Raw genomic sequence first — 27801 nt, 5'->3', positions numbered from 1 at the left:
GTCACCGTTTGCTGAACCAAACCGAGACCGGCTCGAAGGGTAGTGTCCCGGCTGTAAGCGTCAGGCCAGAATAGTAGTGTCGTTGCAGCTTCCGTGCAGCTTCCGTGAGATTTGGAAAATCGTGCGCGGCGACCTGTTTTGGGATCGTTTGCTCGATTGCTCGATCGCCGTTTCTGCTGCTAAAGTTTGCTAATACGCGAAACTCTCTCCTTTCCTCCCAAGAATAAAAATTACAACAACAAAAACATACACTCCCCGTTCACTGCGTCGCCTTCTACAGTCGAGGTTTTTAACGGCCATTAGGCGAGATTTTAGAATTTATAGCTGCTCTGATTTTCTACCCCTTTCGCCTCCTCTTTCCCCTGCTCCACCCCTTCACCCCCTTCTTACCCTGTACGACTCGTGTCTGTGTCTGTGTGAACGTGTGTGTGTTTTGTGCATCATCAGTGACGAATTTACGCTCAAGTTGCAAAGTGCTCAAGCACGAACGACGGGATCCCTTGTGGCCGCGCGTGTGTCTGGTGGTGCCTGTGGTTTACTTTTGCTCTGCGCTCATCTTTACAACACTCGTCCCGAAATAATCTGCAACGTCCGGGAATCGTGTTAGTTTTTGCTGCCCCTCACTCACTCCACATACACACAAAGGCGGGCGCGCGCGCGCGCTCCCCCACCCTCGTGTCCTTCGCCCGTTCGTGTGCGCCGTCCGATTTCGTCACCACGTTATCCAGCCGTTTGCCAACCATCGGATCAACGCGGTTGAACCAAACACATCCTTTATGTGAACTCTCAGCCATGCCTACTATCAAACTGTTCCTGTCCCGGCTCGCTAACTTACCATTGCGCAAGTGAGCGATTTGGGCAAAAATCCCTGGCGCGCGCCAACAAACCGTTGCAGAGTGGGCAGAGTAGTGTAGTGTCTGGCAACGGTCAACTCTCAAGGACCGCAAACGAAAGATAAAGGAAAAAAAAACCAGTGTGTTAATAAGCGTGTGTGTGTGTATGTGTCTATATATGTATGTGTGTGTCTCGCTGTTTATGTGCGTGACAGAGGTTACAATTTCTCAACTTGTTTTCCTTTTGACCCAATCGCTAGCTTCTGTTTTTCTTGCTCGTAAATGTTAAGTTCAAATTTGTTATTTTAAACCAAGGATTTGTTCGCTCTCGTTCTCGTACGATCGCGTGTGTGTGTGTTTGTGTCGAGGTTTTTTCTTCTTCTTTTTGCGATGTATGTGCGTCCGTATCTACGTGCGCGTGCGTGTTTACCGTTTCAATGCTGTGACGACCGAGAAGGCAACAGGACTGATTTACGAAATGCAATGCAGCGCATATTAAGGACAACCTGAAGCTGCTGGTGCCGCGGCAAACGCTTGCCTCCAAAAAAGGAGTTTTTGAGCGATTGCTGCTCTTTCGCGCCCCCTCCATTCTGTCTTGCCGAGTTTGATTTCGCTCCCCAAATTACTCTCCAAAACACACACACACGTACATCGCACACATTATTTATGGGTTTGTGTATATGTGTGTGGTAGTATATTAGTACTATTGTGTGCGTCTTTGCCCCCTTCTCCTGTTGTCCACACAACCATAATCACACATACACAATAATAAAAAAGAAGATTGCACTGATATGACCGATAAGCAGAAACATTTCTGTCCACCTGCGCAGCACGCATCCCATTGTGCGTATCGGTGTAACGACCCGAACGGGAGCCGACACCCGATCGTTCGAGATAATGCGCCGTCTAGTGTGACCTAGAGCGAGGAAAATTCTGTATTTATGTAATCCATCCATCCGTCCCGAGGTGTTTGTGTGTGTGTGTGTGTGTGTGTGTGTGTTTTATCTTCTTCTTTTTTTTCATCCCATCAATAAAACACACACGCACCGGCCGCGAGCACAAATACACACTCACATTCACACACACGCGCGCTGATCGCATTTGACGCATGCTGTAGCGCATGCTGGTTGGCTGGCTGGCTGGCTGGCAGGCTGGCTGGCGGATCGGTATCGGGGTCCGGTGCGTGAGCTAATCCGGCTCAGTACGAAACGCTTCTATCCAGCAGCTACGCGTGTTTTTCGCCCTCTGTCGGTGACGTTTTCGAACCCGCACGATACACGACGGATGAAGTAGGGAGCGAGGGAGGGGGGAGGAGAAGTAGAACGAATCATAGGCAAAGATAGCGCGCGCGTTCGGGTGTCACCGTGTCCCGTGTCCCATGTGTGGCGAGTGAGGAAGGACGTACGTGAATTTAAAAAAAAGCCCCTAGCGCCGAGAGTGAAAATAAAAGGATCGTGGGAAGCGGTGGGAGCGGGCCAAGGAAAAGCGAAATTAACACCTGTGCCAGACGTGTGTGTGTGTGCTTTACCGCGCTACAAAAAAAAAAAGAATAATCCCATTCATTATTCGCCCACCGTAGTACACCGAACTGTACCACTAATTCTCTTGTATGCATCTGTAAACGCGTTCAAACCACACAGCCAGCGAGCCGCAATTACAAAGCCTAGCGGTTTAGATATATTATAAAAATAGAAACTGAAGTGAATTTAGAAAGGCGGATTTGAATTCCAATTATGGCCGAAACGTATGAGGAGTACGAGGAGACGCACCATGTCACCAGAAAGTCCGTGACCACCTTCAAGATCGAGGAAGTAAGTAACAGGAAGCTAACGTTTGGCCTCCACCCTTCCCGCAACGCTTCCCGCTGCTCCCACCGTAAGCCTGCGCCGGCGTACCCCTCCCGCTTGGATGTGCTTTAATGCTGCTGCTTACTTGCCGCTACCGCCTAGGTTGTTGCAAAAGTCACGAACCGCGCTTCGATTGCGCACTTTGCAACCGCTTCGAATACATTGTGTAGTATTTATTTTCAAACGCGCGCGCGTTTCCCTGCCTCGCTCAGTGTTTTATTTTATTTTCCTTTTCGATTTTATTCGAGACCCTTCCCCCCTCCCCTCTTTCCTATTAACCTTCATCTTTCCCACAAAAACAACGGTTGGTTATTTCACTCTGGTGTGCGCGAGACGTATCGTTCCTTGGGGTTTAAATGTGCCAGTCTGTATATATTTTTTTTATTATCACTTTGCGCTTTTAGTAGCGCATTGCTCCGCCGGTTTGCTGTCGCGCCCGGTGGTCGCGTTTGCAGAGCCGACCATGTTTCGCACTAGGAACTCCGCTCGTGTTGCAACGCGCGCAACTGGCACTTGTCCCAGGTTCGCGTCCCGACTTAACATACATCGCACACCGGCTATACATCGCTTCTATCACACACACACACACACACACACACACACACACACACACACACACACACACACACACACACACACACACACACACACACACACACACACACACACACACACACACACACACACACACACACACACACACACACACACACACACACACACACACACACACACACACACACACACACACACACACACACTCTTCTGCCGCTTCCTTAATCTCCTTAACCCTTTCCTACTATCTCCCCGCTGTGATCCAGGTTTTTCTGACTCTTTTGCGTCTTTCGCAACCTCTTTACTCGCATTTCTTCATACTCCTTCCTCCATCTCGATCGACACGAGCTTCTCATAACTAACTTTTCCCACATGTATGAGTGTGTGTGTGTTCCTATATCACAGCTGTTCTTTTTCGCTTCAGAAAAGTCAGCTAGGACGGCACACACCATAAAAAAGCAAGCTACTTGTGCTTCAAATTTGACCGTTCCCCCTGTTGTTATTGTTGTTGTTGTTGTACGCCTGCAACGCAGAGCAAAAATACAAAATCATCGAACCACACACCACTCCTCTTTAGCAGCGTAATGAGGTAGTGGCGTTAGCGCAGTTTGCCCCTTCGCCATCGCGCACAACTGTCGTTGTCGTCGTCGCTCGGCCGTTCTTTCACCACTCCTGTAGCTCGGCACAGAGTACTACACGGCACCGCTGCGTTTGCGTTTGGTGCGACGGGTTCTCACCACACAATAGGGGATAATGGTAGCACGCAACACGCCGCCGCGCCCACCACCCCTCTACTGCTGGTGCTGGCGATCGTTCGCGGACAGCGAATGGGCTTCGGAGAGGGGCAGATACGCGCGCGCGGCAACACAGCGAACAAAACAACACGGGCTCGCGCTGGTGTGTTTGACTATTTTTAATTTTTTGATGCTACTGCCTGCTCACTCCCTGCTGCCCTGCTGCCTGTTAATGACGACCGGTGCCCCACGCTCCCTGCCGCACACACCGGCCGCAGCGATACGCGAGAGTTCACGCACGCACGAAACCGCACAGCACACACACACACATATTACCACGTGGTGACACGGCCAGCACACTGCCCCGATGGAGAGTCGGTTTCGATAGAATTGAAGGCAATAAAAAAAAAATCACTCCCTCCACACCCCCACCCAACACCTCCTTCCCTTTCTCCCTGCCTTTCCCTCTATCCCTGGCATCGTCCGCTTCTTGGAGGAATGGGAGTTTGCTGCAAGGGCAGGGCGACGCACATCCATGCGCAGATCGGGCGCAGCTTCTTTGCCAGCAGCAGCAGCAGCAGCAGCGAGCCGTGTTTGTCTGTATTGGGCTATTTGTTTTAAATATACCTTACCAGATTTAAATTTAGATAATACATCTTAAGCGTAACGAGCAAGCGAGCAGAGCGGTACGGTTCATAACCTCACAATATTTGTCCCCACACAGATGCACGCTCGCAACATGGCGGCGGTTGCGCTACAGCATCTTCCGCATCTGTCGCACTGATCGTGCTACCATGTTTGTGTGTGTGTGTGTGTGGGTGTGTGTGTTTGTATGGTTTTTTTTTAAATCCAACTGCACCAAATAGTGTTTCCCATAAATTGGACCATAAGTTACCGTGTAAGGAATGGAAGAACTCATGTTTTTTTTAGTATTGTTGTTGGAAATTCAATGTACTTCCGCTATCTTCCGGAGAAAGTACATCTGGAAGCTCATTTGACCGAAACATAGACACTTTCTGAAGGGAAAGGGTCCTGCTGGACCCGCGCTGATCTCGCTGAGCCCTGCCGGGGGTTTGGAGTGTTGACACAATTCACTGACCAGGCAACGAAATACACAGCGCAGATAAACATAACCTCAGCTTCTCCTGCTGCTGGTTTGTTTTGGGAGGAGGAGAAACAAAAACAACAACCACGCAACAGACAGCGCCAGCCGCTCGTGCAGAAGGACAGATGGACAGAGCCATTTGCGCTTCATCTGTTGCGGTATCCGTGCTTCTGCTGAACCTTGTCGCACGTTTGAACACGGTCCTCCTGCTGGCCCTGATGGTGCCCCTGATGATGGATGAGCATCCCCGATTCCCTGCTACAGCTCAGGCGTGTCTGCGTTTCTGTGTGTGTGTGTGTGTGTGTGTGTGTGTGGGTGTACCCGGACGGAGAAGAAATTCGATCGGCTCGGAACGCTCTCGCGCACCACCGCTAGTGGAAGTGGAATGGACCGTGCAAAGGTTGCAAGGAGGGAAGGGGGGAGGGTGGCGCAAATTGCGGAAAGGTTGCGAGTGTTGCGCTCACCCGTGGCAGCGAAATGACGACAATGATGGGGGCCGACGACGGACAAGTTCAAAACCAGGGAGCCCTGGGATGTCCCACCAATGTCAGGACGCGAGTGGTACTACCTGTAAAACAAAACAAAAAAAAAGATAGTCCATTAGGGGCGGTGGTTATTTTGTGTTGTTGTTGACGTTTTTGGACTCGCGAAACCATGGCTTTCGTTGATTGATACAACCGCAGGGTTGATTGCGACCTGCTGCGAGCTGACTTTCAGAATCTGCTGAACGAGCTGCCTGGTTGCACGGAGACACCGTGGAGGAAGATGCAGGGTATAAGGGTGATTGGTGCTAATCCGAACCAACCGATCGAATGAGGAAACATTTGGCGGCGGAATGGTCGGTATTTCGCGCTCGATAGGAAGATGCTTATGTAACCCTGCAGCAACACATGACGTACAGGCGGAACAGTTCGATCCAATAGCTCCAGCTATTTCAGAGTGTGCGCGAACGTGTGTGTGTGTGTGTGTGTGTGTGTGTGTGTTGTTTCGCTGCATATGCTTCGCTAACTGCTCGCTAACTACCCACTAACTGCCCGCGCTAAATAGATAGACGTCTTTCGCTGAAATCCAATTTGACCAGCTTAGGTCCAAGCTCCCCTCCCTCTCTATCTCTCTATCACTCTCTGTCAATCTCTGTCTCTATCTCACTCTTTCTTATTATTTTGTTCCCACACACGTGGGCCACACATTCTAACAGTTGTGTTTTTTTTATCCCTTTTCCACGTGTTTAGGTAAGTTGTGCAGAGCAAACACTCGGCATCAATCAATTGACGGCTCCAAAAATCGATGCAATGCAAAGTGCATAACGCGAAAAACAAAAAAAAACTCACACCACACCCTCCCCTAAAGCACTTAGCCAAGAATTGGGCGACCGGTGCCCGGGCCGCGCCTATCAACAACAAAACCGGCATCGAGAGCACAACAATGACACAAAAGAATTAATCAATCAACGAGGCACCGACGAGCGTACAACAATGTCCTGTAGTGTGCGCCACGTACAGATAGTAACCAACATCATTCCAACCTTCCGAACCCTCCAAACAGACCACAAACCCCTACCAAGCCACACAGTGGGGCCCCATACACACCCTGGTATACCGTGGTATATCGTGGTATACCACACACTCACAATGACACACACACACGGTCACATGTATATTGTGTTCTTTATTTATTTTACTACCCATGCTCCTGCATTTCGCTATTGCTGTAAAACGACACACAAAACCCAGTGTGTACCAGTGCCTCCGCACCGCCTGGTGGCCATTATGTGACGCCATTGTGGGTATGCCATCTTGGCTTGCGACCTGCGTACATACGTGTGTCGGCGAGATGTAATCCAGCGATCTAATGGGGGGCGTGGGGCATGGGACGATGCACGTTCTTGGTATTGGAGCTAGTCGTCTCCGTTCCAGTGTTGGGGGCCAGAGATGTAGTCGGCCGTTCCACGCCACTCCCACGGTAGAGACAAGTGGGCAAGTGCAATTCCTCTACACCGCGGCAGGCAGCAGTGGAAACACTTGAGGATGCGCTTCTCCTCCCTTGAGTAACCGCTTGCGGCTACCTCCAACGCAACAGCAAGTCTAACAGGGCGCCAGAGTTACTCAAGGCGAGTTCGGTTGCGCAGGGTCTCCTTCGAGACTCACGTGTGCCCACTTCAGTAGGGCCTGCGGGACCTGCACGCAGGCGACGACTGTAGCTGTGTAAATAGAAAGTTGGTGTGTGTGTGGGTGTTTGTTGTTCTATTCCTGCATCTTTTAGTGTTTTTGCTTTAAGTATCTTGTGCTCTTTAGTATCTCTGCCCCCGTGTACAGAACTAGATGTTGTTTGTCTCCCTCTTAAACGCCATCACGTGTTTGCAGCTTCTTCTTTGCGCCTTCCGTTCTTCTCTTTAGTACCTATACTTCCCTATGGTAGATTTACCGGTGCTCCATTCCAGTGCTGTTTTAACCCTATCCTCTGGTGAGCATGTTTGACTCTCTTTTAACATATTCCAAACCGTTATACATTCAACCCATTTAAACACAGGTTATTTACTACAAAAGCGAACAGAAATTCTTCATATATTTTCCCCTGCTAAATGATCATGTGAATTCAAGGATTGGCTTTTGGTAAAATTGATCAAGTACAATCTTCAAAAACATTGGACAACCAGTTTTCCAATTTGAAAAACCTTTGGTCTGATATCATCTCATTGTTACATAGCCCCATCAGCAGTGTGTAGATGTTGAATGTATGATTTACTACATTCCAAGGAATTGGCAAGCATCGTCCAGAAGTAGCTGTTCTCTTTTTATATGCTTGAAACACTTTTTTTAGATATTTATTTTTATTTTTACTCATAAGCAATGTACGTCAATGTTTTATGTTTAATGCAATGTTTAATCATAGTACGAACATTGATTTGATGGTACATACCAATCCTCCTGTATAACGTAGTTTTTTACACAACAGCCATGTGAAACGCTGAATACGAATTATGCTCATTGCAAGAGGATTGACCGCTTTATTATTTCTTTGTTTCTGGTAAACGCATTAAACTCCGGTGAGAGCAGTTGCGGATTAACTCGGGTGAAGGCCCCAAGCAATCACACGTATGTCTGCCTTTACGAAGTGGCGAGAGAGAAGTTGCATAAGGAATTCTTAATCAGAAAAGGATTGCCATTACTTGTGAGCGGGGAGTTGATTCCTTTTCTTGGGGTCACACGCGACCGCTTAGTTTTGCGTACTGCTTAATCCGCCGCTAGGTCATGGCAGAACATTCGGTCACGGTAGTACTTGCACCGTATAAAGACAACCCCAGCTTGCGTTCCCTTCATCTCTTCTCGAAAGGTCAATGCTGCCATTTCCGCTATTCTTGAAGGATGTCATTCAGTGCGCTACACTGAAGTCAATCGTTCGCCGGTCGTCTTGCCTCAGACTGAGAGACTCAGCATCGGACATCCAGCGCGCGCTACCTTCTTGGGTAGCAAACGTCTTGGGCGAGCGAGAAGAGTGAACGAGCGGCGTGACCTCCGAACTTCCCACCCCAGTGCGCTACGACTCGTTGCAAGCGGCTGCTTACGAGAAAAGAAAAGGGCCCCACGGGTCCACCAGCGGATTCCCACGAATGCCCTTGCATCGTGTGGTGGAAATAATCGTGTCTTTTTATTGCCCTGTCTTTGTTGCCCGTCCGGTGCGAATAATTTACCCATTAGCGAGACACCCAATCCCGCCTAGAGTTCGCCGCGTTGTGCCATGGTTTTCGGAGGTGATGAGTTTTCGTTACACCTTTTATGGCGATCTCGTTGCTTTCCTCTAGCATTTCGTCATCTTCATCCATAAATTAAATATTAAAGCAAGAAGAAACAAAAAACATCGGTTCAAAACCTGCAGGAGATACAGCTAGAGAAAATTTGGTTTTGAAAATCTCAAACCGTTTCATAATCCGGAAATGCCACCAGAGCGCCGAACGCGACACCATAAACGAGCAGACGATTTTGACGGTTCGCCGCAGCCAAACAACAAACAAGGACGCAGCGAGCGAGAGAGCAACACAAACAATCGCAACATTTGATTATGCTTGCAGTTTTCGCACGCTGTTATCTTTCGAGTCCGTATCCGATTACCACCTCGCGGCCCACGTTACAGTGGCCACAGGAAACCAAAAAGCACCACGCACATAATTGATTCCCCTGTTTCCGCAGGCGACGCAAGCCTCCTCAGCCGTAAGCGAACCTTCGCGGCAAACAGAAAAAAAAAACTCGCTGGAAGGGGGCTCTTCGCTGCATCGATCGCTGTTAGAAGTACTGAACGTACGCGTGTAGTCTTGCAGGTTTGCGGGCTCTGCCCGGGGACGGGGCACCACAGTCTGTTGGCAAACGTCATCCGAAGCGTACGCGTGAAGCGAGAGCCGTCTCTGTCTCTGTGTTGCTCGAGTGCGTGTGTTTGTATGGGCGTTTGTGAATGTAATACATAAAGGGTGTATTGTGCGGGAAAGCGGGAGTGGAACTGGAACTGGCACTTGCGGGTGCGGTGTATTTGGTTAGGGTGAAGTCATCGGACAGCGGTGACCAGTCCAGGGCGCGTCCAGTGTGTGTGTCTGTGTATGTTTTTGTCGGCCCTCACCGTAGTTCAATTAACTTCAATCAAGACGAACATCCGTGTGTGCAGTTGTGTCTGTCGTTCTTGTGCGTGTGTCTGTGACTCGCTGGTGTGTCGGACAATTGCTTCAAAACTATTGATTCCCTTTTGCCAGTAATTCGATTATGCGACAACAGATGCCGCAACCTTGACGGGAGAGGAACGCTTTCGGTAGCATACGAAAGTCCCGTTTTATGTGGCCCTATTAGCGCTACATAAAAATCAACATACACACACACACACACGCGCGCGTATATATTCTCACACGTCAAAACACAGCACTTTCGGTCCGATTGTAGTTTCGTTTGTTTCTTTTGTTAAGTACGTTACTGTTACGAAGAACGCGTCTGCTAGAAAGAGACGGAACGCATTTTCTTCTCACTGTTCTCCATGTGTGTGTCGTATGTGTGTGTGTCTGTTTCTCTCTCTCTGTCTTGCTAACTCTTGCCGGATAAAACAGCATAAAAATCCCTTTGCGAGCTAGCTGCTGTGCATTTCTTTCGCGATTATGCAGTTTCTCCGATACAGATTTCATATTAACCCCGATTTCCGGTAAAGGTTGTAAAGCAAAATAAAACAAAACCGAAGAAAAAAAACCGTCCAATTTTCCGCCAGTGAAAGCTCAGCCACTCGCGGCACACAGGCGCACACACACACCCCATGGTCTGATAAGAAAGTAGCGCAAATAGGCGCCCCGGGGCTTCGAGTAGTGTAAAAGCCATTGCAAAACGTTGGCTAGCGTTTGATTAGATTTTTGTGTGTGTGTTTCTTCGCTTGATAAGGGAAGCGCATCTCAGCTCCCTTCTCGAATTATCCATCTCACCGGGGTAAAGTCTTGGAGCAAAGGGGCTGTCCCCGCCGCTTCCTTGGCAACCTTCTCAGTCTCTAATACAGTTTAATATTGATTGGCGGCCGCGCCTGCATTTAATTTTTCATTTTTTTTTCTTTTTTTCCAAAATCTACCTAAAAACAAAATGATTATCAAAATATAAGTACCCGCGCCCGTTCTACGTTACCGTGTCCCACCCGTTCCTCTTGCTGTGTGTGTGTGAATTTTTGTGACTTTTTTTGGTCTGCACATTGTGACCGGGTCGCGCACGTGAAAAAATAAGAGTAGCGCCGTGATAATAATTAGGGAAGAACAAAAGAGCAAGCAGGGAAGAGGGGAGAGCAAAAATAGCATATAGCTAAGTGTCAGAACTCAGAACTAAACGCCCAAAAATTAGTGCCGAGGAAGGTAATCTTCCCAAACAAAAATTAGCAAAAGCCAAGCAAAACAAATCGAACAAAGTACGCAAAAGCTCTGCCCGAGGGTGTGTTCTTTTGTTGCAAAAAGTTTGAGAAGACTAGCAAAGCCTTTTCCCCCCAACCACCCCCTTCTCCACACCAAACACTCACGCGCGCGCCCTCGCCAGTGTGTGTGTGTGTGTTTGCCCGTGTGTGCGTGCGTGTGAGTCAACTGCGTTACCTACTTCTTACCCTTTCTCCTTCACTTCTTACTTAGAGCAAAACCATGGTAAGCTTTCAACCGTAATCATAATTTTCCACCCATTCCTCCCATCTTCCTCACTGTTTTTATTTTCCTCGCGCACTCAATCATGCCTTCCAATTTATGTTTAGTGACCTCCCGCCTCCCCAATCCCGTGCCGAGAGACACCACCCATCCCCTGTCCACCCCAAACTCTGTTTTCTTCCAGCCCCAAGACCATATGAAACGAAAAAAAACAGACACGTGTTTTATGTTGTGTGTGTGCGTATGTATGTATGTGTCTGGCTGTGTACATATGGAATGATGATGTTGTTTTACTATCTGTTGTGTGTGTGTGTGTTTTTCTTTCTAATTTTCCAACGAACAACAACAGCATGTGCAACTGCAAGCTGCAGCCGCATCACACCCAACCCGTCCCCACCTGCCCACTCTGCCAAGCTTGTTGCGAACCGATCATGTTGTGTTTGTTTGAATAGTTTATAGAGGTTTTGGCTCCAACGGAGTTCTTTCGCCTAAGATCATGTTGTGTGTGTGTGTGTTTGCACTAACGGATTTATTCGACTCACATAACCTGGGCGCGGGAAGGGGAGTTGTTGTTGGGGTCTTTTTTGTGTGTTTGTGTTCTTGTTTCACTCCTGATCGATCGTTTGTGTTTGCACTCTCCGTGTTTCCATCTTGGCTCGGCATTGTCGTGCATAGACCATCTCTGCAACGCACAGGGTTTTTCAAGTCAGTTGCGAACTGTAAACATTGTTATTCACCGCGTGCAAGATGTTAATCCACATTGCTCTGGCATGTCACTTTCTTCATAATAACTTTTAATTTCTTCAACATGATTTTCAACACTTCAACGGTCGGTTGCTATCGTTTTTTCACCGGGGTTTGAGGCAGGATCTTATCACCCGTTGACGGGGGGAAGTGTTGAAAAAAGCATGCTGAAGAAATAAAAAAATATTACCGGGATTTCCAAGTCACTTTCGAATGTGCACATAATTATTCGCAGCATCAAAGATGTTTTTCAACAGCTGTCAGGTGGTGTATTTGCTTTAAAATGAGATTTCAATTCTTACACATGATTTTCAACACATAACAAAAAAAACCGTTAAACTCAATCCAGCTTGAGCCGTGTTGAAAATCATGCTGAAGAAATTATAAATCATGATGATGGAAATGAAATACCAGAGTGATGTGGAAAACCCTCTTGCACGCGGTGAAAAACAATGTTTACAGTTCGAAAGTGACTTGGAAAACCCTGTAATGTATCGCCAATGTCGCTACCACTCCCGCTGGGCTGTGGTTAGCAGAAGGGAATGGGTCGAGGGCTATCGAACAGCTAAGGGGCTTGGGTAAACGTGCGATTTTATTTTTACCATCAACACTTGACTTGCATGGGCTGTTCGGGAGCTATGAGGACAAGGAAAAGCCAATTCCTCACCCAAGTGGAAGGCGCCCAACCAACGCCCTATTACGCCTTGGATGGAAATTAAAACAACATTTGCTCGGAATTGGCTCTTTGATCACATCGAGGTGTCTTACGTGACAGTTGTCTGGTTGCGGGGAACTTTTTGTTTTGGGGGCAGTGAAAAGTCACGTCCCTTACAATAAATCACGAACCACAGATACTTGATGGAGGCTGGCATGTAGTGATGGAATTTGCTTTCGGAAATTAAAAAAAAAAAAAACAAAAAAAAACAGAAACATGAATAAACAATGCCAACGTCTCTCTTTGAAATAAGTAAAATTCATTGAAATACATTCCTCTTAGAGTTCGTCATTAATAGAAACGACCCTTTGTTTTTTTTTTTTTTTTTTTTGAAGATCTCTCATGGTCTTAACATAAAGGTTTGATGCTGCTGCAATTGAACCCTCGAATCAAGCATTGTGGCCATTGCGCGACGACACCATTTGTTGCTCGCAAGTTTACTGTTACCGTGCCGTGAACCACTTCTGCATGGAACCTTGACTGCAAAGCCCGCTAGAAGAGCGCACAAAGCAATATCCGTTCCTCTCAAAGGCACACACACTTACGCCGCCAATGCGCGAGTTCCTCTGTCCTCATTTACATCTCGCCCGGTTGGAAAAAAGGGTCGCAAAAAAGGGGGGGGGGGGGGGGGGGGAAGGGGCCTACAAAGTAAAAGGATTCAGCGTAGATCGTGACAAACCCAGATGTAGAAGCGTGCTGTGTATACGAGGGTGAGATCATTCCATGGCTCTTGGATTGCTCCGCAAGCACATGCTCGACGCCGCGTACCGCCGTAACCATTCCCTTTGAAGCTAGTTAATGCCTCCAGCGCTAGAAGGGGGTTGTGGGGCACGAGGTGCCATCATGAATTGTGAAGCATGAAGCAATAAAACGTGGCTACCGCTGCAACTGACGCTGGAATGATGCAAAGAAGAGGGTTCCGCTGACCGCTTCTTCAATTAACTGGAGGGAGCATGATGCATAAAATTGCCCGCGGGGTAGCAGTGGAGGAGTCACATTTGCAGAGGGGCCTCGCTTATACCGCAGCCTTAAGAAGTGGGCTAGTGGCGAGGCGAGCGATTCATTTAATTATGCTGCACTAAGAAGCGGGAGCCGTGCTGCGGGAAAGCAGGCCACCGGCGTTTTGTTATTTCTATCTATCATAACTTCCCACTCTACACCTAATACACGCATACACACACATCAAACACATTACTCACACAGTTGTGCTACTCCCTGTCACTTGTGCTAATCACGAGCCGTGCGTTGTGCTCACGCGTAAGAGCAAGAGAGAAAGGGAGTTGCATTTGTGATTTGTAGCCTGCTCTTCTGTTACCAATCGACCAATCGACGACGTATGACGTGACCACACTCCGTGGCTGGCGCCAGCACATACTTTACCCTCCCTTCCCCTCCCCCACCAACGCCCCTTTCCCCACACAATTCACCCACTGCACCCCTTTTACGGAAGGGGCCGGGCTGTATATGTTCCACACATTATGTTGTGTATTACCATTTGTGCTGATCGTAGCCATTTCGGGCCGTTTGCCGACACCAGCTAATCCTTCTCCATCTTTTTGGTTTTCGTATGCATTCTCCTACCCCGGCATGATGTCATCGACCAGACGTCGTCGTCGACCACCACCAAAACCATCACGACACCGGCCAAACTGTACGGCAAGGATGTCGGCGCGTACGACGATATCGATGTTGACGAGCTGCTCGCCCAGCTGTCGCCGGAGGAGATCACCATGCTCGCCAAGGAGGTCGATCCGGATGTAAGTGCATCATGGCTGCTCTGCCCCAAAAAAAAAACAAAAATCCCGTAACGCTATCCCGCTATTGAACGCTTCGCTCCGCTTCTTCCTCCAGGATTCGTTTCTGCCGCCCAGCCAGCGTACCAACTACGAGTGTGATAAGGCACCGACCGGGCCGCTCGATCGCAAGAAGCTGATCGACCATATTAACAAGCAGGCGCTGGAAACGCCGGACCGCCCGGAGCTGGAACCGTTTGTGCCGGGCGTCGTGCGTGGCAAAAAGGTGCGTAGCCGCTCACTCGGCGACAAAGAAGATCCGAAAGTCGCGGGACGCTCTTTTCACATTCATCTGCTTTTTTCTCCTCTTCTTCCTTTTATTCAATTTAGTGGATACCACCACCGCAAGCGGCGAAGCTGCAGGCGGCCGACGAGCAGATCGCAATCGATCTCGGCGACGAGTACGAGCAGGCGCTGTCCGATGCGACGCAGGAGGAGATCATCGATCTGGCCGCCATCCTTGGCTTCCACTCGATGATGAACCAGGACCAGTATCACGCCTCGCTGCTCAACAAGGGCCAGCCGGTCGGGCTCGGCTGGGACGGCATCACCAAGTCGGCCATACCGAAGATCTTCCCGGCCGAGGCGCCGAACACGACCGATCCGGAGGAAACGATCCAGCGCATCAAGAGCGACGACAGCAAGCTGGTGGAGGTGAACCTAAATAACATCAAGGTAGGGTTTTGGGAGAAGCAGTGCTGCAGGGGAGCTCCACCGTCCAGTGCACTGTATGGTACTTACCGTTGCTTCACTTCCAGACCATCTCGGACGAGCAGTTCGACAAGCTGTTCGAGGCGCTCAAGTCGAACACACACCTGGAGGTGCTGTCGCTCACGAACGTTGGGCTGACCGACCGTACCGCGCTAATGTTGGCTGCCGCGCTCGAACAGAACCACGCCCTGCGGGTGCTGAACGTTGAGACGAACTTCATCAGCCCGACGGTGATTGTGACGCTGGTCAAGAGCCTCCTCACGCAGATGACGATCGAGGAGTTCCGTGCCTCGAACCAGGTATTTTGAGCTTGCATCATGTGTTTGTTTTGTGTTTTTGGCTTGCCTGTACCTTTTTCGCCCTCTTCGCGCCTACACACTTCCGGTCCGGATGTGCAATTCATTCTAAATATTTTTCGTTTGTTTCCGACTGACCCCCCACCACCAATCCTCATCTGCGCCAATCAATCTGCAATCGATCAACGTCTCTCTATCAACCGACACCGGGCACCGGCAACATCGACAATCAATCGTAACTGCTCGCAGCGATCGCAAGTGTTCGGCAACAAGATCGAGATGGAGATTACCGAGCTGGTCGAAAAGAATACCACCCTGCTGCGGCTGGGTTTGCATTTGGAGTTCAACGATGCCCGGCATCGGGTAGCCGCCCATCTGCAGCGCAACATCGACAGAAGTGAGTATGCTCTGGCAGATACTGCCACCGATCGCTCTCCCCTCTAGTGTAGCCCACGCTTCGGTGGTGCGCGTCTACCGTTTTAATGCGTGGTTTGGTGCAGGTGATCGACGGGAAAAGGCACGGAGGCTCACTCCTGCCAAGTGCCATTTTTGTTATGGATTCATTTAATACGCATTGCAAACCGCTTCGGTTGATCCCATATTGCTACGGGTGGTTTAGGCTCCTCGGGTTGCGGTGGTGTCGTTGGAAACCTTTGTCCCCCTGTTTAACCAATCGGTTGTCGCTCGGCCTTAACCGTTCACTATTGATCTTGATCTTCTTTTTACGCATCGCTTACCTGCCCCAACGCGCCCGTCAGACGATCCGGAACACTGCCACCCGATACCGTACTATCGGTTTCTGCACGTACCGATACCGACCGAACCAGTGCCAACGAAACGCACCTGGGAAGAGCTTCCTTAGCGGTGTGCCCGCTGTGAATTGAGCCTCTCCGCGGTTTTCGCTTTGATCGAGTCTTTTAGTTTGTTTCCAGTAGCTTTAGACGTCCACCGTAGTAGCTCTTCGGGATAGGATTTTCCACCCTCGCCCATCGTCGCTCTTTCTCTGTTATTCTCTTGATTGAACTCTTCTCAAAGCAACGATTGAAGCCAGGTTCGTGCGATGTTGAAACTACATCTGTTGAATGTCTTTCGGTCGCTAACAACGTTCGAACCCTTGAAGTCGTTCTTAGGCATATTGTGTCATCTTCGTGTCTATAATGGCAATACAATGTTTTGCACGGCTAACATACAGATGAACTTGTTCGATCGTGGAAGCGAAATTTTCATTTTTGTTGTGTCCATCAGTCAATTTCCTTCCCCTCTGTTTCTGACATCTCGGTATACCGTCTTCGTCTCTCTAATGGTTCTGCGTGTTTGTTTGACTGTATCCTGCACGAATCGCGATTGAAGTTGTTTCTATATGTTGATGTAACTCCACATTACATCCATATTACCAAGATCCCAGCAACCCCCTCTAAGTTACACTCATCACACCAAGTAGAGTTTTATCCAGTGCTGCAAAATGTCCCTGTCAATGTCATAAACAAATCTGACTAAAACAAAATCCATGTCAGCCTCACGTACTCATTTGTGATAATCAGAGATCGATATTCAAAACGATTGGTGTGGACAATGCATGCTTCGTGACATTTTTGCGACCAACGTTTGGTCAGTCGAAATGTCATGAATTTTTTACTGTGATCAGTTCTGAAAAATGTCATTGACATAGTCAAGAAATCTTCCGGCTGAAACAAAATTATGTGAGCGTCACGAGTTCTACTGAGATGATCAGAGGTGAGACTCAATTAGTTGTTACGACCAACACAAGCTTGGTGACATTTTTGCGACCAACTCTTGGACAGTCACTTGGTCGCGACATTTTCAGTCGGTGAACATCGGGACAGTCATGGGAGATATATGCGGTTCGTGTGAGTGGTTCCAACAAACAAAATTAGCATGCTTCCTCGCTTTGTTTGACCCGACACATCACCAAACCAGACAGAGCGAGAAAGCATGCTCATTTTGAAGCTTGGGACCACACACCAAGTATATTCCAAGAATGTCGTGATTATCATAGGGCGAAAATGTTGTGACCAAGTGAGTGACTAAGAATTGGGTGCTAAACAAAATGTCATCAAGCATGTGATTGATCCACCAACTGTTTGAGTCTCACCTCTGATTATCTCAGTTGTGTACGTTAGCTGATTTGAGCTTCGTTTCAGTCATGAGTGAGTGTTGGTGACTGAAACATCGGCATTTGGCAGCATTGTTCACATCCAGAAAAAGTCATGATAATGCTTGCGCCGGCTTTAAACTCAGTTTGTCAGTCAGAGTATCGCGTTCGGCATGTCATGACGCATTTTCATTGAGTATCAGCAAAGAGCATTAAGCTACCACGGATATGTTCGCTGTTTTCTTTGGTGAACATCTCGTGATGCTCGTGACATTTTGCAGCACTGTGTTGTGTTTTATCTTCTATCTGTATATGTGTCATTTTATTGTCTGTTTATTTCTCAATTTGCTCCTTCGTCCTTCACTCCAACTTATCTGTTCAATCCATCTCTACAATTGCACCGTCCCCTCCTCTGATGTCTCGTCTCAGTTTCGAGTTTCCTTATCGTTTTGTAACGTGATGGTAGAGACTACTCTGCTCTTGCCGTTTTGTTACCCTTTATTTCTTTCTATTACATCTGTTGTTACTTCTGTTTTAACTAAAACAAACTCTCTGTCTCTCGCGTTCAACCATTTTCCCCCTTTTTCCCCCCTCTTTCCCACCCATTTTTACCCCATCTCTCATTGTGACTCGCCACTCATTGTGGTACTCTGGGCCTCGCCACTCAAAAAAAACTACAACCAAACATACACATACAAAACACACGCACACTCGAATATCGCTCACAAATTCAAATCTGCTCGAAAATCTCCCACTCTCATTCTACATCCTTCTTCAACCCGCCATCCCTCACTCCACCATCCCAACCCATCAACTGTCCCCGCACCGTGCCCCCCCCCCCCTCCCCCCATCAGTTCGAGTCGACAAGCGTGACGGGCGCTCGTCCCGCGGCAGCTACTATCGGCCGGTTCGCATCGAGGAGGAGCTCGCCGAAATGTCGGACGTCGAGGAGGAACCGGAGGAGGAGGAGCCGGAAGTCGAGGTGCCGCCCGCTGACTACGACGTCGAGGAGGATCCGGACAACGTGGTGATCCGTCCGCCACCATCCGACGACGAAGATATGTAAATTTCTCACACCCTCCCGCTCTCCCTCCCTCCCTTCTCAACCCTTCTTCCAACCTGAGCATAATTCTGTGGAGGGATCAAAAAAGCAAAATAAGCCCGAACGCGCACACACCAACTAAGTGCTCTTCGCACAAACGCCGCCTCCGCCAAGCCAGCCAGCCAGCCAGCCAGCCTAACTGTCCCCAAATATCTCACACATTACGCTCTCTCTCTCTCTCTCTCTCTCTCTCTCTTTCTTTCCGTCTCTATCGCTCTTCTTCTCTTCTCGCGTTGCCTATGCCGTGTGCCAACTAAAACCGTACTAAGGGCAGTCACTTATGTTCTTTTTTTTTAATTGAGATGACGCTGCTGTCATAACGATGGTGATAATGATGGAGCTATATTTCCTAATAGAGAGAGAAAAGTCTTTTTTCACAAATGAGTGTGTGTGTGTCTGTGTTCTCTTACTTCTATCCGTTAACTATCACAAGTCCCTGTGACGCCTGTGCCTAATCAATTACTTCCTGCCATCTACTAGCTGCACACGTGGCATACTACTAGTACGGGACGGCCATTGATGTAAATAGCACATAATGATCAAACAAAGCACCTACACACATGCTCACTGGGTTTGACTACATGTAGACTGCTTCGGTATTCATTGTGATGTAGAGCTGTTTTTGATGATGTAGGTTTTGTTTTCAATTTGTCTTGGTTGTTTGAATTTTTGAAACTGTACGATCTAGTGAGTATTTTAGATAGGAATTTCTGTTTTTTTTTAATCTTCAATTGATTTCGCATCGTACGCGCAGGGATGATAAAATCTAATTGTTATGGAAACGTGTAAGTTTTGATTTGTAACACATTTTTGTTTTTGATTTCCCCGTACTTGTGTGCCTTTTATCGCTGGCCTGCTGTTTGTATTTCATTTCAGTCAAGCCATAGTCACCCCGCTTTTTCTTACTACTGTTTTAGCCACATACGAAAGTTCAATATCTGTTTCACATTCATCCATCCTGTTGTTGTTGTTTTCCATTTTTGTGTTGCTAATTTTTACTCGATTCCGATGCCCCAATGTTACAGGCTATTGAATGTGCATGCTTGGTTGCATTTCTGGCATAATATCCACCCGTCAGGAGCATCTTCCTTTCCTCAAAACCTTCGACTCCGCGTCGCTCCAACCCAATACCCAATATCAACCCAATTGCTCACTATACCCCCTCGCTCCTGCCCAACGTTCCATAACAGGGCGATAAACACATATACAGATAGAACCTAGCCCCAAAGTGATCGGTCAAACACATTCGTCTACCTGTACCAAAGATAGCACATTCTCCTGTAGCATCCCGTTCGGATCGGGATTCTTCCTTACCGAGAACGGTGTCTGTGTGTATTGTTCTCTTCTGTACAGGATACGCTTACAGAAAGGATCCCACCAGCTGTTTTTATTCTTATTCCACGTCTTATTTCCTCCACTGTCGATACCTTTACATGATACCGGGACATTCTTGCATCCCTGCACCTTCCACTACTATTTCTCCAATCTAATTCCAATCCCCGACGTACTGCAGCGTGTACGGGTCTAGCCTCATCAACATACCCCACATCAGCACTGCACACGACAGCAGGTACTACTGTAGCGATCTCTCAATACCTGTTCCCCCAGAGTTCAACCCATCATATCAGAGTTATGTTTGGACACTGTGTGCTTCTGTAACTGTGTATCTTTCGCTCGCTCTTACCCTGTCTGCATTATCGTTTAGATAGACCGTTCTGCCGTCCGTTATAGTCATACACCGGCATACGTTGCATTTTGGATGGCAGTTCAAGCTAATCGAAACATTATTCACCACGCTGTCTTCGAGACGCCGTTGAACTGTGTAAACCTCGTTCGTTGTTAAATATTGTACAACCAGCACTCGTTGGCACTATTGGCTTTCATCCACACCACAATAAGCACGAACATTAAACACATAGCTCTAGGCTCCGTTATCACACCTTCGGTGGGTGTGTGGAGCGCAATACGTTGTTGTGAACATACTGTGTTAACGTTATGGATGAGTGGAAGAATATATTAGGTTAATACATAGACGCATTTGACACTTACGCACATCAGTTCTTTCCTTCCCCTTCCTCATTTGTTATTAACATCTCTTTCTGTTGGTCCATTCACATCGTCTGTAGCAATAATAAACTGTACATTGTTAAATACTGTACACTCTTAAATGGAGCGCTTTTAAGCTCATTTGAATGTTATGACAGCAATCTGTTTGTAATTATTTTATTTATATGGTTAAATTTGAGTTTGAAATAGTGCAATATTTTAGGAGTAATGTTTTTCTTACTGTAACGCATGTGATTCTTTTGATACAATCATCGTAGAGTAAAGATAAGACCTAGCTCATAAAACAAATATTTCATGCTAGTGTGAATGAGCAGACAAGATTGCTAACATGTGTAAATCCTGTACCCGAAGTATCCGAGAATCTACTACAAGTCGCCAATGAGAACAGCCCAGTAGAACTTCTCCTTCGTTCCCTCCCTTTTCCACACCCTTTTCCCTCACGGACATATCACGCACTTGGATAGGATGTGCCCAGACGTCTGTATATTAATGTTTGTCTTATTTTACATTTATGTTTTCTATGTAGCGTGTGTGGGTTTGTTCGTTCGTGTTCTTTTTATTTTATTTTATTTGTATTTTTTTTTTTGTTTCACCCTTCTTCCCTACTTCCAGTAAGAAAAAATCTCTCACAGCGGCTGCAGTTTAGATTTTTTCAAAACATGCATAGGAAACAAACAACCATGATACAGTGAGAGACCACGCGTGCGCGGCCTTTTTTTGCCACACGTTGTCCCGGGCCGATGCGATCATCTCGCTGCGCTCGCCGTCTGACCTCTTCCCCCTTCCTGCAACACTCTTCACGACCTGTTACTATTACTACTATTATCAACACCATCACTTCTACTACTACTACTACTACTACCTATTTACTCAGCACAACAACCACAAAAGAAAAGATAGGGAAAGGTTTGCTAAAAGCAGCCTTCGTCCCATCCACTGCAGCTACTGTAAAGGCAGAAAGTTGGTTAATGAATCTTGCTAATGTCGTTATTGCGCCGAAACCGAACAAACCATTGCAATTGCCAAAGCAAACAAACAAACAATTTACACCTCCCTGCGCTACCCTGCCCTAGTGAGGCAAGCGAATGAGCAAGAGAGTGAAACGTACTAGGTAACTTAATCCAGAGATAGAAAAAGAGAGAGAGAGAAAAATTCAGCCGTCACTTTTGACAGCTCGGTGTGCCTGTGTGCATAGAGTGTACAAAACAAAAAACGACGATTGGTCGCGTCCCCTCGCCTTGATCGTTTGTTGTAAAAGCAGATAAATCGAGAGGAGATTATCTTGACGGAGGTATACTATGATTGCTGCTCAATTTGATAACGCCTCTAATTGTGTTTTCTTTTTTTTGATTCACTTCTGTTCTGTGGTTCTTTATTTTCTTCCTCTGGATAATACTATTAAAACTTCCACCGTTTTTTTCTCACGTCACCTTTTAATACATTTCCTACACGTTAGCTACTTCCTATTGATTTCCTTTACTATTCTCGCTCTTGTTGCTATTTAAAATATATTAATGCTTTTCTGATCCTTTCTTGTCGGTTCTTGCCTAAAAATAAGCGACAGTCAATGCGACCAGGAGCTTTAAGTGTTTTAACTTGTTTGTTGCCCTGGAAACCGTTCAAAAGCAAAGAACGCACCTAATGTGACACCACGTGCTAAGCTGTGCTCTCTGAATTTCTCGATACTTTTTGCTGTTTAGTATATCGACACATATCTGTTTGCATGTTGTTATCGTTGGTTTTTTTATTTTTGTTCCAGCTAGTGTTACATTTAGACCATCACTGCTAAACCAAAGCACATACACATACTTTCCAGCACCACACTACATTATCCACCTAAACTCCTGATGGCGTCGTGAACCTTCCAATGCGTATCATCTTCCTGTTCGTGGAGCACGGTCACGCCTCGCTAATCCGTTCGCCCATTGCTGTTTTGTTCACTCATCCGACACCATCCTGCTGCATTCTGTTTTCCGTGCTTCCCACCCACTACTATCTGATCTCGTCGTATCTATTTTCACCTTAATTATTCACCGAATGCTGCCGTCATCAAGCTCCATATACCAACGCGTTTTTCTTTCAGTGCAGCTCGTTTTCTCGCGAGGATAATCTACTCTTGCGGATCTTTGTAGTGTTATTTTATTGATTTTATTCCACCAAAAAAAAAAATAATCATCCTGATTGGTGTCCGTTTGTTCCCTGTATGCTTTGTCGTTCAACAATCTCGTTTGTTTGTTTTTTTTTTTAATATCTGCGTTTTAGAGCTTGTGTTTTGTTTTCGTATTTCGTTTGATTATTCCACTTCCCTACTACTTAATCGTTTTTTTGTTATACCTAAAACAAAAACTTTTATTCCCTTGACTACCAACCAACCCTCCCTATTTTTGAGGTTTTGTCTATTTTCTACGCTCAATGACTGAGTCATATTTATATTAATTTTTTTTTCTTCTTTTTCATTCTTATTTTATCGCTTCCCGTACCCGGTAAACATCGTTTTCCGTCGTCAATGTATCTCCGTACCCCTGGCACACAAACGTTACACGGCGCTTCGTGTTATGTCCTCTATCTCTTGTTTTCACTGTATCCATCTCCGTTTCTGTCACTTTGCTCTTCGTGGGGCACATCTGTACAGCTCGAAGATCACACTATAAGATAGCGAAGAATGTAATTTAGAAAGGCAGAAACAAGGGGAAGGATTCGTTGTTGGTAGCATACGATTTAGCAAGCATACATACCTACTACGGAAAAGAAATTGTAAGGGTTTCCGAAAGCAATTCAATCATTACTGGTTTTATTTCTCACTGTTCTTTTCCAATTTCAAACACCATAAGCATCAGTTTTTGGGAGGGGGCAAATTGTGTGAAAAATTTGTGTACATTTGACATACGATTCTAAAGTATAATTAATCCCAAGCTCTATCTATATAACTCTGTTTGTTTTGCGGTGGGCAAACCATTGCTTGAGCTTGTACGTTTCTCTGTTATTCGATTATCTGAGCTATTTGTCTTAATTTGCCTCTAAAGTACATTGTAATCATTCTCCTATAATCATTTGTTGACTGTTTGCTAATCGAATAAAAGAGTAAGAAGCTGAAAGAGAGATTAGCACGACACAGAAGTAGAAAAAGTAGAAATATATTATACTATATAAAGAAATTTAAAAAAAAAAAACAAATACACATTAGCTTCATCATAAGGGGAAGAGTATAAGAACAGCACAAGAAAAGTTCACCGTTATATATTTCGAATCACCTAAACTGGTAAAGATAGTTCCTGGATTATTTTTCCGTTTAAAAGTTTTAATCTTTACATTCGGTTTATGAAAGTTTATGTTATGTAACATTGTGGAAGAAATTTTAAACAAACCATTTTTACCATATAGCGTAAAGTGAACTGTGCCAAGGAGTGAGACAGGCGATTGCTTTTTTTTTCTTCGTTTTATAACTTGTTTTTTTTTTGGGAAATTATGTATAGATAGTTTAGTAGCCGACGCCCTCTGGTGTTTTTGCTCACCAATGTATAGTGCTCCATTGAATTGTTGTACCAATAATACTCATCTCACACACACTCACATGCTCGGCTACTACACACATACGCACAAGGCAAGGATCGAGTTGGTGTGGCCGAAGTAGAGCGAGTTGTTGAGCGATAGATTAAAAAAAATCAATCAAAACAAAACAAAAAAGTAGCAACGAAACACCTAGGCTTTTAGTGCTCAACTGACACCTGTCAGAAACCGATGTGTGGGTGTTGTAGTAAAGGAATCGCTTCATTTCCTGCAGTTCCTGCTCAAGCCCCTTCCGCCAACACTGGGCTGTCAACGTTTGACACTGCAGACAGAAACCGGCAAACTTTTTATAGACAACGCTTGACGCGAACACATCACACGCGATCGCGTACAATTTTGTGGGGTCCGTCTACGTTTTGTACTTTTGTTTTCTTTCCTCCACCTGTCTGCCTACCTATTTTTTGTGCTAAACGCTCACGCTTACCCCTATGTATACATGTATGTATAGCGTTGAATATAGAGTTGAAATTCAATTAAAAGTGAGCATTAAGCGAGGAACCCACTCGAGTGAGGAGTGTGTATTGAGGGGTGTTCAGGGTTCTTCGATTGTTGGTGTGCACTTTCTTCGCGACCCAAACGATAGAGAGCAAAGTACAGCCGCTGGAGACACGTGTGCAGGAACGGGGATACAGACTGTGCGCTTCGCATCGTTTGGAAACAGTGTTCAGTGTTCGCTAATTAGAATATTCGGCATACGGGAACCTGCCTGTCTCCCTCCATCTTTCTCCCCTCCTTCCCCCCCCCCCCCTCTCTCATTCTCTCTCTTGCGCTATGCGGCCTCGCTTCTCGGTGTGGTAACTTTTCTTAGTAGACAACGCGGGCAACTCCTTCCTATTGCCGGAAATTGTAGAAGACCTTCCCCACAGCAGATCCGTGTGCGAGGTGCGTCCGGAGCCGGTGCCCATAATCCGTAGGAATCAGCAGCACACTATTCGCAGCCGCTATTGTGTACGACGGGTTTAGTTTTCCTTTATTCTATGATCTGCTCTTCTTTGATCCGTTTGCTCTAATCGTTTGTGTTTGTGTGTGTGTATGTTGCAATCTACTGATAAGACTAAAACTGAATTAATTGCTGCCGATTTAACGAATCACCCTTTCAATGCGCGCAAGTAGTTCTGTACGTGTGCGGGCAACATCTGCACATGATTTCTCAACATGATTTTCGACAGCACTTTTACTCATTCACGACATCTCCGGTGCCGATAGTGTTCAATCGTGAATGATCGGAATTCAAGATGTGTCGAAAATGATCTTGACGGAATGAAGTAACGTGCTGATGCAACAGAACTAGCTGAATTGCTATAGAAGAATGTGTTTTCGGCATTAACCCACCCTGCTGATATAGAAAACTAAAAAAAACTACTACTACCAGCTTTACCATGTTGTGCGATACTTACATGAGTAGTTATGTTTGATTGCAGTGCATTCTTCACCTACAAAAAACTGCCATAAAAAACTGACAACTTTCGAGAAAGATTAATATCTCCTTGACGCATGTTTCAACTCTCCCATAGTTACTATTGAACAAGTTACGAGTTCGTTGGACACATCTTTATGATCTTTCGCAACTGCAACGTAGATTTGTTCCTCGACTGATAGTAAAATAATAATAATCACAAACAAGAACAAGAGTATGTGCAATGCTAGCTCAAAAATTCTCCTTAACACGCAACATAAGTTATCCCCCAACCCTGCCGATGTGTTTGTGGCGTACGCATGGCCAACATAACGTTCGTTTGAAACGTTTGCGTTTGCATACACTAATTGGCTAGACCGCTGTCGAATGCCTAAAACCGTCTAATCTTTTCTTCCGTCTGCTTCCTCTCCTCTCCAGTACGCCAGGCACGTCTGACCCAGAGCAAGTAAGCTCACCGAAGCCCCCGAGGCGACCTCACGCGACCCAGTCAAATGGACCCCCGGAAACAACGCGTGGCAACCTAAAGGACGAGAATTACCTGCGAGAATTTACTTACCAACGCTACCAGCGGGCTTTTACTTCGATTCTAGGCGACACGGTTTGGCTACGGGGACATTAGGCTTTCGAGGACTGGGCGCCAAACTTCAGAAGAAAAAAACAAAACCTCTCGTCAATGGGGTCTGTCTGCCACGCCAGTTCGACGGCGCTCAGTGTCCACGATGAAGATCCTTCCCCGGGGAGAGTGTCGGTCTGTCTCTATCAGGGAAAATAGGGCTCAACTGCTTTCGTGTGGATTGAGAGCACACCAACTTTTTATTTTCTTTTTTTTAATCACTACATAAACGCATACCCTGGTAGCTCCTGTACGGTGCAGCAGGCACGAGCGTTACATCTGCAACGGTCAAGAAATAGGAAATGAGCGGGGTATGGCGCAGCAAACTACCAAGGAATTCAAGGAATTATGACGATGTTTCGTTGCATATGGTTTTAATATATGACAAATTGAGTTGTTTTTATGGCAAACCGCCGATCAAACTGACAAAAAAGTATTATATTTTGTATTCTTCTTTTTAATTGCAAATTTGTCTCTTTGCCGTTCATTTTAATTAATTGACTAATTTTCCTGGCCAACTTGTTCAATATTTTAGTACTGATTTTGTTTGGTATTGAATGGTATCTTTACACAAAAGCTCATCCACAAACTCATTGCGGTCTTTTTGTCGCGGAAGCATTTGCCTCTGTGTCGCTTTGCATTAGCCATTAAGAAAGGGGAAGAAGAGGAAAAAACACGCGCACCAACACATCACATCATGTGAGATTAGAACCAACGGTCCATCACGATGGCTTAGGATCGCTTTGCTTTCGCTTTGTTTTGGGATGGCTTGTTTAAAACAAAAACAAACAAAAAAGAAAGAAGAATAAAATATCGACGAAAAGTGTTCGAAATACCGATTTATAATCAGTTGCACGGTGGACAGTTTTCGGTGTCGCATAGATGAGGAAGAGCATGAGGGAGCACTAAGAAGCAAACCACCGCCCACTCCGCCCTCGAAAAGCCGAATAAAACGACCCATTATTATTTACCAAATCTGTTTGCGAGGGTAGTTGGAAAACACGTTGCAATAATTAGCTACCCCCGCCACAATCATGCACCCGGGGAACTAGAAATGGCGCGGATTCTTATTTTACTATTATTTATTCGGTAAGCAAACTGTGTTTCGATTCGCTTGCGCGAGAATGAGAGAGGGAAGAGTGGCAAACAGGATGGATATGAATTGAAAGAAGTTAAATCCCCCCGCCCCCCTCCCCCGCCCTTTCTCGCTATCAATCGTGAAACGTTTTAAATTATTCACTATCGAATGTTTATGGTAAAAAGAAGCAAAATATAAAATGTAAGCAAAAACTCCAACCGCTCCTCAGCTTGTTACACCTGTGTTTTATTTTATGCATGAGAAATAAAAATGTATGATTTATATTTACGCATTAATTACGCAAATTTGCGCTATACGTTCGCTATTGGTGTTAAAGAAGCTATTGTCGGTTGAATGAAAATAAAAGTGGATAAA

The 27801-nt window shown here is 46.3% G+C and overlaps 1 protein-coding gene across 22 annotated transcripts; it reads left to right on the top strand.

Moving 5' to 3' along the window:
- On the top strand, window positions 1-27644 carry LOC120959573 (tropomodulin). Of its 22 annotated transcripts, XM_040383151.2 has the most exons (12): window positions 57-285; window positions 2413-2644; window positions 10691-11213; window positions 14274-14426; window positions 14521-14688; window positions 14793-15137; window positions 15221-15472; window positions 15719-15866; window positions 18437-18644; window positions 21364-22042; window positions 23384-25266; window positions 26153-27644. In XM_040383151.2, the coding sequence occupies exons 3-10, from the start codon at window positions 11211-11213 to the stop codon at window positions 21395-21397; spliced, it is 1311 nt and encodes a 436-aa protein (XP_040239085.2). In that variant the 5' UTR covers window positions 57-285; window positions 2413-2644; window positions 10691-11210; the 3' UTR covers window positions 21398-22042; window positions 23384-25266; window positions 26153-27644. The 22 variants fall into 22 exon arrangements, with proteins under 22 accessions (XP_049464894.1, XP_049464900.1, XP_040239033.2 ...); XM_049608937.1 differs by lacking the exon at window positions 10691-11213 and having other exon boundaries at window positions 1-104; window positions 2474-2644; XM_049608943.1 differs by lacking the exon at window positions 10691-11213 and having other exon boundaries at window positions 56-184; window positions 2474-2644.
- Window positions 27645-27801: the final 157 nt, after the last annotated feature.

This window comes from Anopheles coluzzii, chromosome X (assembly GCF_943734685.1).
Source record: "Anopheles coluzzii chromosome X, AcolN3, whole genome shotgun sequence".
NCBI classification, from domain to species: domain Eukaryota; kingdom Metazoa; phylum Arthropoda; class Insecta; order Diptera; family Culicidae; genus Anopheles; species Anopheles coluzzii.
This window is presented reverse-complemented; position numbering and strand designations above follow the sequence as displayed.